Source organism: Camelina sativa, chromosome 18 (assembly GCF_000633955.1).
Source record: "Camelina sativa cultivar DH55 chromosome 18, Cs, whole genome shotgun sequence".
NCBI classification, from domain to species: domain Eukaryota; kingdom Viridiplantae; phylum Streptophyta; class Magnoliopsida; order Brassicales; family Brassicaceae; genus Camelina; species Camelina sativa.
Window position 1 is genome coordinate 20,513,478 of NC_025702.1, and position 12,280 is coordinate 20,525,757.

The 12,280-nt window shown below is 37.0% G+C and overlaps 4 protein-coding genes across 5 annotated transcripts; 1 reads left to right on the forward strand and 3 right to left on the reverse strand.

Annotated features, from left to right (window-relative positions):
- LOC109130530 (U1 small nuclear ribonucleoprotein 70 kDa-like) lies at nt 53–1,116 on the reverse strand. The gene is made up of 5 exons (XM_019240147.1): nt 918–1,116; nt 541–655; nt 360–459; nt 220–295; nt 53–121 (listed from the first exon to the last, which is right to left on the reverse strand). The coding sequence occupies exons 1-5, from the start codon at nt 1,014–1,016 to the stop codon at nt 53–55; spliced, it is 459 nt and encodes a 152-aa protein (XP_019095692.1). The 5' UTR covers nt 1,017–1,116.
- LOC104762894 lies at nt 1,575–3,549 on the reverse strand. Its single transcript, XM_010486292.2, has 3 exons — nt 3,206–3,549; nt 2,906–3,121; nt 1,575–1,894 (listed from the first exon to the last, which is right to left on the reverse strand). Exons 1-3 carry the CDS (start codon nt 3,458–3,460, stop codon nt 1,805–1,807), a joined length of 561 nt encoding a protein of 186 aa, XP_010484594.1. The 5' UTR covers nt 3,461–3,549; the 3' UTR covers nt 1,575–1,804.
- Nucleotides 4,315–5,846, reverse strand: LOC104762895. Its single transcript, XM_010486293.2, has 3 exons — nt 5,379–5,846; nt 4,952–5,293; nt 4,315–4,881 (listed from the first exon to the last, which is right to left on the reverse strand). The coding sequence occupies exons 1-3, from the start codon at nt 5,664–5,666 to the stop codon at nt 4,399–4,401; spliced, it is 1,113 nt and encodes a 370-aa protein (XP_010484595.1). The 5' UTR covers nt 5,667–5,846; the 3' UTR covers nt 4,315–4,398.
- Nucleotides 8,718–11,917, forward strand: LOC104762896 (protein indeterminate-domain 1-like). Of its 2 annotated transcripts, none has more exons than XM_019240492.1 (5): nt 8,718–9,324; nt 9,631–9,761; nt 9,869–10,265; nt 10,352–10,608; nt 10,892–11,917. In XM_019240492.1, exons 2-5 carry the CDS (start codon nt 9,638–9,640, stop codon nt 11,626–11,628), a joined length of 1,515 nt encoding a protein of 504 aa, XP_019096037.1. In that variant the 5' UTR covers nt 8,718–9,324; nt 9,631–9,637; the 3' UTR covers nt 11,629–11,917. The 2 variants fall into 2 exon arrangements, with proteins under 2 accessions (XP_019096037.1, XP_010484596.1); XM_010486294.2 differs by having other exon boundaries at nt 8,718–9,063; nt 9,379–9,761.

Consider the following 12,280-nt stretch of genomic DNA (forward strand, 5'->3'; position numbering starts at 1 on the left):
ACCACAAAGCACATCTGTTTATGAAAGTCATTTGAAAAGAAAGCAGCGCTACTTACAAGTCTTGCAACGAACAATGTCTTGTAAGGATCTCCAGAAGCATTCGGATCATTATTTGGATCATCTGCAAACAAAATTTCAAAGAAGAACCTCAATTCACAAAATTGGAAGTAGATGAAGGCACAAAACAAAGCCTAGCTATAATTATAAGATAGAATTTACATTTCTTGAGCTCCTCTGCAGCCTTTTCAACTCCTTTCTCCAGTCTGGATTTATGAATTCTCTCCCTTTTTTGTGCCTAGTCCGTAAAACAAAGATATAAGACCATATGTATGCCACTGAAATAAGAATAACAGAGAGACGGATTGAGGGTGAAACATACAGGTGTTTCAACTTCCGGCTTAGGTGGAGCATACTCTGGTTCTCCAGGTTCAGCAAAGCGACTCACAAATTGAGCCATGCCTAGAATGAATAAAAAGAAAATCACTTCCAAAGCCAATTATAAGTAAGAAGTTAAATAGACCTAAGAAGCTAAATATAAACCTGTATAAGGAGGGCATTTTCTTTTCTCCGGTGGTGGCTGGAACTCCAATGGCGGTCGTGGCTCAAAGAGTTTCAAGAGTGTGGGTGTTAAGCCAGTTGGGTGGCTCTGACCCATCTGCAAATAAGCAAGACATCATATTAACTTCCCAACAAGATGGTATTAATTCCAAACTCTTAATAAACGCCAATTTGAAACTAGTGAGCATAATTCAGAAGCGATCTAGATCACTAGCATCGGAATCACAGTAAATACAGGTTCAAGCAAACAGTCTCGTATATAATAAATCACGCATTGAAAGACTTTGATTATCCCGTCGACAAACTCAATGATAACAACCAATATCGCAAAATTACAACAAAAAAATAGAGAGACGAACCAGTTTGAGCTGAAGAACATTAGATCGGTTCTGAGCCTTAGTGCGGGCCTGAACGGCGGCGTTTTGGTTACGCATGAATGGATCGTTCAAGTCCCCCATGGCGTAGAGCTATCTCGGAGCTTCTCTAGGGTTTTTTCTCCGGGAGAGAGATGAGGTTCGCTGGAGGATATCAAATCAAAATTAAATTTAAGGTGTCGGGAAATTCTATTTAAATTACTTTTTTTGAGATCTATGGCTAAGCAAAAATTATGATTTTTTTTTTTATATGAGAAAAAACTGCTTTTATACCATTTTAAGTTTATTTTTTACTCAAGTTTACAAATAACAATTATTAATTAGGTAAATAATTTTTAGTTGGTAGGAATTATGTGTATTTAGAGGTAAATAAATCACTAGCTAGTTTAACTTCATTAAACTTCATGTGATAAAAATAAATATCATGTGTTTTTTTCCGATCAGACGTTTTTTACATAATATTGTATTTAACACGTAAACTCAATTTGAAAATTAATCTTTAAAAAATAAATTAAGAATTCTTCTCTTTCACCAAAAGCAGACTTTAGAAAATGATTCATTGATAGGTATATTAATTTATGGGCTAACAAAATATGAAACATTTCATTAAATCCAAAAAAAAAAAAAAAAAAGACATTACCATTCAGAGCCAAATAGGATGTGGATAAGAGAAACTTCCTCAAAATTTTGTTTATAGAGATGATAGTGAAATGTTACATGCCCCTAGTGGAAGAAAAAATAACACTAATGATGGACATATTTTTTTAGGGATGATGAGTTTGATTGATCTTTCTGACATTAAGTATATGTATGGTCACGCCACGCCAGCCGACTACACTACCTTTGGTTAAAAAACTTGAGAAGCTCCGTTACTATTTCAATCGTCGGCTGCTTGGTTTTGATATTTGGGTTGTTCTTCCTTTGTCGGCAAGTTTTAGAGTCTTTGTCAATTCTCGTACATTCTGCAAATAAAGTAGACAAAACTCATTACATATATCAACAAACTAACACAAGTTAATCCGTTACCATCATCTACTACAGACAAAGAAACTCAAGGTTTCCAAATAGCCAAATTCCTTCTATATCTTGGCTTATTAAAGGGAGTCACTGGATCGATACTTAACTCTCCTAACCATCAATGCAGCATTGCAGCTATATAGCTTACGTAGGATCTAGCAAGAAGTATCAGGTTGAGAAGATCAATTCTTTACAATTGATTGAGCAGATCAACCGCATGGAATTGGGTTGTAAAAACCAGAATAATGCACTAATAAGAGATTGCTACTGTCATCTAACATGTCACATGGAGGAAAGAAACAGAGTATCCAAGCATTTATAACTATCTATACCTAATGTGGCTTAGTGTGGAATTTAAAGCAGACAGAGAAACAATAGTCTCTCCCAATTATAGTTGCAAACAGACAATCATCACTTTGTAGTTATGCAGATATCTTTTAATGGCAAAATCTAGAATGTAGAACCAAGAAACGAACAAGCTTTCATATTAATACACTACTGGCACACTAACCCTCCAAAAAGGGATCAACATCCATATGAAGTTGATTAGAATTATGGGATAATATGTATACAAAGACTTGGACCATTATTAAGAGGGACATGAGCCAGAAACTAACGACATGATAAAAAGAGCTGCCAAGAAGATGACACCAATGAACAAACTACTAACAACTATGCATCATAGTAACCTATAATCCAGAATGGTTGGCTTCTCAAGACTAGTTCTTCTACCTGAAGCAAATACGCAGATCTGATCTCTATTTTTTTGAGTTCTCATCTCAATGTTCCAAAGCTAATTGAAGGTATGTATAACCAAAGCTAATGACAATGGGCTAAGCAAAGTCAAAGCATAATATGTAAAAAGGGCACAAAGAGAGCAGCAATGTGAAGTGTTAAAAGGCATATATATATAGAGAGAGAGAGAAGGCAGATTGAGTAGTGAGATCCTCAAGTACCGTAGAATGAACGGGAGGCGGATCTATGACGACGGAGCGAATAGACATCCTAGCGATCTCGGAAATAGCAGCTTCAACGACATCAGGAACATCACTGGTAAGCTCCTCGTAAGCAGCCTCGAACGCCTCTTGCCAGAACCTAGGTAACCTGATACGACGGCCATTGTTATACACATCCCACATGTGCTTCACCACTTTCTCCCTCTCCTCCATTTCCTAATCTCAGCTCTCACACAATTAATTATCAAAATCAAATCACAGAAACGAGAGATCACAAATAAGAAGAAGAAGAAGACTCACAAGAACATCGAGATCCTCGGGAATCGGGAAGACAAGATCTTCGGTGAAATGGTTAATGTTACCGGCAGACCAACGGAGGTTGACGGTGCCGGTGAGCATAGACCAGAAAGCGAGTAAGAGAATCGCAGCCAAGGCCCAAAACTTGTATCGGCCTTTGGAGAAGAGAGCGGAATAACCACCGGTTTCCTTCTTAGCCGCCGCGGCGGAAGAAGAAGAAGAAGTGCTTAATGGTAAGGAGGAGTCTCCATCCTTCATTGAAGCGAATCGGAGCCTTGGAGGAGGAGGAGAGAGTGTTGAATTGATTGAATCTGTTTTGTGTTAAAGTGGAGCGTGTCGGTTCCGAATCAAATCTGGAGAAAACAATAAAACAAATATATATATATATATCCTTTTTGCTTTTTATACAAAAACTTAAAAAAAAAAAAACTGAGAAACTAGTCTAAAGTCTAAACGTTGTTTATTTTTACTTTTTTTTTTTAGTTTTTGACATCTAAATCTAATTTGGAAGACCATTAATTATATTTTTATGACTACACACACTATCTCATTGATTACACTACTGATGATGAGCCTTCACAACATATCTGCCTTTTGCAGAATGGACTTCTTGCAGTTCCTAGTTCAAAAGGAAAAGAGGGGGGAAACGGAAAAAGGTAAAAAAAAAAACTTCAAATTAATTGTCTTGTGGTTTGGTATGTGATCTGCTGCTCCTTGGAAAACTAGATCACTTTGACATGAGGCAAGAAGAGTACCAAGTCTAGTTTTCCAATAACTTCAAGAACATGTACCTCCACAACAATCTTGAGTTTAATACATGTGAAAATCCTAAAAATTGGATTAATAAGGAACATGGAAAATAATTTTTTACTATATATGCAATATGTATTTGTTTTTTTTATAGGTGCAAAATGTATTTGTTACTAAAATGAATCTGACTTAATATTTTCCCCTATCTATTGTAACTCTAAATAAGTAATCTGACTTAATTCATTTTATGGACTACCATTCGCATCTTAGGTATATATTTAAAAAAAAAAACTTGAGAATCTTGTTTTTTTTTGTTTATTATTTGATATGATAGATGTATCGAAATTTTGAGAGTGTCTAAAGAACATCTCAATTGCACCTATTGAGTTGATGATATATATATTTAAAAGTTAAAACTAACAAAAATAAGTTTATGAAAACGTAAATCAAATTCCGATCTGCAAATTGGCCGGAGGAAGAAAATGATCGACCGAGAGACCCCAGACATTAAAATCAACTTCTTCGATCCTCCACTTCTCCGTCATCTGTCTCCGATGGTTCGCCGACGCTTCACCGTACCGGAAAACCGTAACCGACGTTTTCCCGCCGTGAGCGATGTTCACATTGTCAACGTAACGGTAATCATCCATGACCGACTCAGCACTAGTCTCCCAGAAAACGTCGTCGTCTTCCTTGGTCCTCATTCTTAGAAGTCGCGAATCCTCGAACTGGATCAGAAGTCCCGATCTTTGACTGAAATAACCCCAAATCGTGTGATGAATGATCTCAAAACTCGGACCGCTTTGAGCCTCTCGAACCGCCGGACTCGTCTCCAGTTTCAAGATAAAGCAATCCTCACCGTTTATTATCTTCTCTCCGATGCACGTCGCGTCAAGAAACAGATTCGCCGTCGAACGCGGATCTAACCCCTATTAACAATACCGGTTCAACGATAACCGGAGTTTAAATCCAAAATTTTAAGAAAACCGGACAATGTACCTGTAAAAACCGGCGGAGAGGTCTTGGCGGTCCGGTAGACGCCGGGGTTAGCTGGTTTGATGAATGTCGCCACGAAAGCCGACCGTTGCTTCCGCATATGACTTTACAACCGGAGACGACGAGCTCCAAACACCAAAGATCTGGATCTTTTTGCCACAGAACGAAACCACCCATCTCGTCGTTGCTCTTTAGATTAACGCCGGAATCATCTCCTTGGTGAAACTCCGACGCCGTCATCTTCACTTGCCCCGTGACGCACATGCTGTTCACGGCGTTTAACGCCGCTGGTCCTCCCGTTGCTGCTATGTACTGCTGCACTATGTATTTCGCCGTTGAAGCTTGCTAGCAGCACATAAATAAAGAATACATTACATAAACAGAGGAATCTAGTGTTTTTATGTAAGAAAGATTAGTTTCGATTACGTACAATGGAGCAATCTTTGACAGGCTTATGAACAGAGTGACCGACTTGAACCTGAAGAGGTATAAGAGGGGAGCCAACGAGGTAGAGAAGGAACCGAAGCTCGTTGATACGAGCGGCGATAAGGGGTTGCGACCATTTATCAGAGGTTTGAGCTTTCATCCACGTCATCATATTCTGCCACCTCAACGCAACATTGTTGCCCATACCGGAAAACATCTCCTCCGGTATCGGAACTTCCAACACCGTCTCCAAACCATCGTCTTTGTCTATGTTCGGACACAGCTTCCTCATACACTTCCCAGTACTCCTTCTCTTCCTCCTGTTCCTCTGTTTCTCCTTTGTTCTATTGGTGATCGATTGTATGAAACCCACAAATGGTTCGAAGATTGTCAGCACGACTGTGATTCATGAAACCTCTTCTCTTTTTCCTTTTTTTTTTTTTTTCTTTTTTGTTTTCTTTTTTTTTATTTTGTTGTTTTTGTTTGCCAATTTGGTCGTGATTCCAAAACTTGTTTCGTCCTCGTTTAATTGTTTTTTTTTCTTCTAATTTATTATATTTGTGGCTCTCCTTTGCTTTAGGCTATTTTAATTGGAATTTTAGGTTCGACTCTTTAGTTCTTCTCTAATTTTTCGAGAAGCCTCAATCGTCCTCTTATTTAGCACTGTGTTCTTGACAACAATTAATATATACCGACGTTTAACTAGGTTGCAACGTATAATACACAAGTAAGATGCACAAGGACTTGTATGCATCTGAATAAATTTTGACAAAAATAATAGACTACTAACTGACATCATGGGATATTACGTAACACTTGACCCTGACGATGTAAAACAATTTCCACGTAAAATTCCGAAATATGTAAAAAATATAGTAACTAACTAAACTTATTTTGATGCACATATTGTAATTTTGCACACCAATTAATAAACAAAAGTTTAATGCATATGTTCTTTTTTCATATCCTTAGACTAATTTGCGTGGTCTTGGGTTGCCCTCTTCTTTAGGATTCGTTTCATAAAATTATAATATTGGTCTTTATATAGGAATCAAGCATTTCACTATTTTTCGTATTTAAAATCGATTTAGTTTGGCCTTTTTGATTGCCCTTTTCTCTAGGATTCGCATGATAAAATAACAACATTATTCTCATAACAAATAATTATTTGCTTCCTACATTTGTGTGAAACCACAAGCTAGTCAGTCAGGTGTGCATTTTTAGACAAACAATTTGAACCATTTATTTCCGTAGATAAAACTTATACTGTAGTAGTATACGAAAACAAAACAAAATAAAGTGTGATAAATGAACATAACTCCCATGGGGGACTACTCATTAAAAACGATAGTCAGCCTTGTCCTTTTCAATAATTGGTCCAACCCAAATATCACACGCAATATCAATTTGGAAAAGAACGTGAAAACAGAAGAATAATAATTACATACATACAAACATCTTAAATTTTAACATGCATAAACTGAATGAAAGCCCTTATAATATTGTTGGACTCAGGTTGGAAAATACAAAAATAATTCGGCCCAGAAAAGATCATTACGTTGAACTTGGATGATTACTACACTTTATATTAAAAATAACAAGATCTTCTTTATGTTGTTGTTCGGATTTGAATAGTAGTAATGCCCATTTCATCTTTTTATGGATAAGCGTATGTTAATGTGTACGGATAAAGGTGAGTCCAAGTATTTAGTTGTAACTAATATACGTATTAGGATTATTTAAACAACAAATACAAGGGGAACTAAAGAAAAAAAAAATGTAATTCGATTAAACACTTTAGATTATTGGATACTAGTAGTTGGAACTGTTATTTGGACCATATGTTAAGGGAATTTGTATGCTGGCAGAATAGTGTTGTTTTATGGAGGGAGGGACCCAAATGTCAGCCTAGAAATAATTCTTACCTTTGAAACTAACAAGCAACAAAAAAAAAAGGCATTACAAAAGGGACCCAAATTAATTAATATACATATACTTTTGTAAAAGTCAAATGCTAGTTTTAATGGACATTTTTGTATAAGAGGAAGCTTATTTACAACTTTTGAATTCAATCTTCATCTCAAGTCTTAAGACATATACTAAGACAAAGCTAACATCGTTTTTAAGCCACCTTTAATTAAGACAAAGCTAAAATCTCCTAAATACCATATATATATAGCTTAGTCTGATAGTATAGGTAAACAAAAGAACATATTAAAGGGGAGAGTGGCGGTGTAAACCTTTACAAGCTGGTTAATGTAACATTCATACACATGTCATCGTCATAGTTTATCCAACGGATAGAAATCAGATAATACATAAAAACGTGTCAGCATCTGAACATCTCAAAATGCCTACAAGGCATGTAATAAACGTTAAAACAAAAGCTAAACGAATAATACCAAAAAAAGAGAGAGAGAGAGAGGGAGAGGGGGGTCAAAGTCAATAAAATCAGACGAACATTGCATTAAATTTGGGTTTATACATAACAACAATTTATATACTAGTTTCGTTAACCAGATTGAGATAATATTCCCATAGAGAGAAGAAAACAAAACGCTATTTGCGAACGTATCGCTACACGACAAAAACACCCACAGTGAAATTGTTATTCGTTCAACAACTTACGAAATTTGGTAAATTAATTTACGGTCCGACAACTCCACGGTAATTACCCCTCCTTTGTCCCCGCCTACGGACAGTGACAGTAAAATAATCTTCTTTTCTTTTGACCCACGCGTTTTCTTCCAAATATGTACATTTTTTTTTTTTTGTTACTAACATCAAAAGTGTACCGTTGAACATAAATCATCTCCATAATTAACCAAAGGAATCCTCTTAATCCTTGGAAAATCTTATGTTTGAATTAAGGAAATTCTAACGAATAATTTGGTCCTCTTTTCTATACCAATATTGAAAAATAAATTAAAATTTTAAATTCTAGAAAACTTTGTGGCCATCGACGAAATATTAAATACTTGGTCAGTTGATTACGTAACATGTACAATAGAAAAAATAATAATAAAAAAAAAACTGATATTTGCATTCATTGGGCACTGCATATACTCACATGCCATTTTTTTCAGTACACACCTTCTTCGTCTATGATATTGTAGAGTAGTAGTATAATCTTTTACCTTTTTACACCGTTTTAAAAAATCAATCAATACATTAGCAAAGAGGTTTATTTAAAATTTAATTAGTTGCTGCATGGGAAGTCCAAAAATTTCAGATTTAAAATTATATAAAAATAAAAAACGTTGGTAAAAAAATATTAAAAATAAAAATTATGAAAAGTTGAAAAGAAGAAAAAAAATAGTATAATTGTCTCCGGAGAGAGAAAAAAGAAGAAGAAGGCTCCTTTGTCTCGGACAAACCAAAGAAACAAAATCAAAAAAAAAAAAGGTTGAAGCTTTCACACAAAAGTCTCTCACACACAAAGCCGCCTTATTTTTTTTTTTATGGCTTCGGTGGATTGATTCTTGAGAGAGAATCAAAGAATCAAAGAGCCGGAACGGAAGTACGGATAAACTCATCTCCGGTGGGAATCTCAGCCGTTGGATCAGATCAGTGGATTTTTTTTTTAAAAAAAAGAAGCGTGTGGGTTAAATGATTAGTGAGATTTCTTGGGTATTGATTTCTTTTTTTGGGGGTTTTCTTTTTAAAAATCTTTTTTGAAGAAGAGAGAGGTCAGAGAGAGTTATCAGAAAAGTTTGGTGGCGGAAAGGGAAAAAAGAGGTTTTTACGAAAAGCAGATTGACTGGTAGCTGAAGAAAGAGAGAGAGAGAGACTAAACAGAGTAAGAAGAGGAGAGAGAGAGAGAGAGAGAGAGAGAGAGAGAGAGAGCAGATGATAAACCCTAGATTGAGCTAAGCTGAGCTGAGAGATTTGCTTCTTTTTTTCTCTGTGTCGAATCTGTTAAGGGGGGAAAAAAGATCGAAGCTTGTTTCNTTTCTTTTTTTGGGTTTTAAAAAAAAAAAATCTTTTTTGAAGAAGAGAGAGAGGTCAGAGAGAGTTATCAGAAAAGTTTGGTGGCGGAAAGGGAAAAAAGAGGTTTTTACGAAAAGCAGATTGACTGGTAGCTGAAGAAAGAGAGAGAGAGAGACTAAACATAGTAAGAAGAGGAGAGAGAGAGAGACAGAGCAAATGATAAACCCTAGATTGAGCTAAGCTGAGCTGAGAGATTTGCTTCTTTTTTTTCTCTGTTTCGAATCTGTGAAGGGGGAAAAAAAGATCGAAGCTTGTTTGTTTTTTTTTTTACACATGCCGGTTGATTTAGATAACTCCTCTACAGTTTCCGGCGATGCGAGCGTCTCATCGACCGGAAACCAAAATCAAACTCCCAAATCCGTTGGGAAGAAGAAACGGAATCTTCCTGGAATGCCTGGTACTTTTTCAAAAATCCAATCTTTTTTCTTTTTTCTTACTGTTTTTGATTTTGGAATTGTAGTCTTCAACTGATTGCTTTTTGTATATTTGGGTGTTAAAATTCAGATCCAGACGCGGAAGTGATAGCTTTGTCACCCAAAACACTTATGGCGACGAACCGATTCGTTTGCGAAATCTGTAACAAAGGTTTCCAACGTGACCAGAATCTTCAGCTTCATCGTCGTGGTCACAATCTTCCTTGGAAGCTTCGACAGAGATCGAGTAAAGAAGTGAGGAAGAAGGTTTACGTTTGTCCAGTTGCGGGTTGTGTTCATCATGAACCCTCACGTGCTCTTGGAGATCTCACTGGTATCAAGAAACACTTTTGTCGGAAACACGGCGAGAAGAAGTGGAAGTGTGAGAAATGTTCAAAGAAGTATGCTGTTCAATCTGATTGGAAAGCTCATTCTAAGATTTGTGGCACCAAGGAGTATAAATGCGATTGTGGAACTCTGTTTTCTAGGTAAGAACCCACCACCCAAAAAAAAAGATTTGATCTTTTCTTTTTAAGGACTTTACTAACTTTTTGTATTGGGCTTTTTGTTGCAGGAGAGATAGTTTTATAACGCATAGAGCTTTCTGTGATGCGTTGGCTGAAGAGAGTGCTAAGAATCATACTCAAAGCAAGAAACTTTATTCAGAAACTGTCACAAGGAAGAACCCTGACCCTGACCAGAAATCTCCACCGTCGCTACAGCCTTCTTCTCCGCCGTCCGTTGCTATAGCTCCGGCTCCGGCTATTTCTGTTGAGTCTGAGCCTGCCAAAGTTATATCTTCCTCGGTTTTGCCGGTTCATAATTCCCCAGGTACATGATACAAAAAGTCTCTGCTCTGCTTGATGGGAAATTTTGACAATATTGAATTTAAGTTTTGTCGCTACTTGGTAACCATTTCTCAATTCTCTCTAAACTGAAACAAGAACTCTTTGAAAAATCTATATGTAAATTTGGTCGGTGATAGGTTGGAGTTTAGTTGGTTTTGTCTGTAGCGCTGTTATATATTTCTGATTGTCTGATCGTCGAACTTGTCTTTTAAAAAACCAATTCAATGACCAATCTTCACGCACTGTCTTTTTTTTTTGGTTTGTAGAATCTCCAGAGAACAACCCTCCTGAAGTCATCATCGAGGAAGCTTCAAGGACGATCGGTTTCAATGTGAGCTCATCTGGTTTAAGCAACGATCACAGGAGTAGCAACAATGGTGGAAACGCAGGCATGTTTGTATCATCAACTACTTCCCCTAGTTTATATGCTTCCTCAACTGCTTCCCCTAGTTTATATGCTTCCTCAACTGCTTCCCCTAGTTTATACACACCGTCTTCCTCCATCGAACCAATCTCTCTGTGTCTCTCGACGAACCCGTCTTTGTTCAGACCAACAATACAAGATCCGCCACATTTCCTAACTCCTCTTCCTCCTCAACCGGCAATGTCAGCTACCGCATTGCTCCAAAAAGCTGCCCAAATGGGTTCCACGGGATCAGGAGGGTCGTTGCTTCGCGGGTTAGGCATAGTTTCAACAACTTCTTCATCGATGGAACTCAGCAATCACGATGCCTTGTCCTTAGCTCCTGGTCTTGGACTTGGACTACCTTGTAGCAGCGGTGGTAGCGGATCAGGTCTAAAAGAGCTCATGATGGGGAACTCGTCGGTATTTGGTCCAAAACAGACGACACTTGACTTCCTCGGATTAGGAAGAGCTGTTGGTAATGGTGGTAATCCCGGAGGAGGATTGTCTGCTCTGTTGACTTCTATAGGTGGGAGCGGCAAAGTCGATGTGTTTGGATCAGGTGAGTTTTCAGGCAAAGATATTGGTAGAAGTTCGTAAGAGGGACAACAAGGCATGAACGTAGAAGAACAGTGTAGTATATAGCTATAGTTTATTGTTAAGTTTGTATCAGGTTTAGATATCTTTTGGTGCTATCTTGTTTTAGTGAAAGCTCTAATTTTATTTCCCATTCTCTCAAGTACATAAAGCTCCCTAGTAACTACAAAAATATATTGTTTCTCTTTGTGGTTGTTTATAACTCAACACCATGTACTTTGAGGGGGAATTTGAATTCGGGTTGTGACATTACGGTAATCCTATCATTACAAATGGGTACAAATTTTGGTCTTATAATTAATATATGGTGATGATGATGTTTGTACCATTAACAAGTTCACATCGTGTGAAAACAATAGATGGGGTTTGAAGTTTCTATTATTGTTTGTTGCTTGTTGTCTAAAAACGCTGAGTCGAAATTTTTGCATTAATGGGAAGATTTCGTAGATGAGATTGACTTGACTTCTCTCCCAAAAGTGATCTGTTTATTTTTGGGAAGGTGGTGATATTTTTCTAAAAAACTTACAAAGGTAAAAGTGGTCTAATTTTGGGCAAGATAATTTGAAAATATACCAATCGACTAGACGAGTGATTTGATTGGAGAATCGACCAAAGATTTTGGATTTTGATGTTTCAATCGCTGAGTAGGTCCATT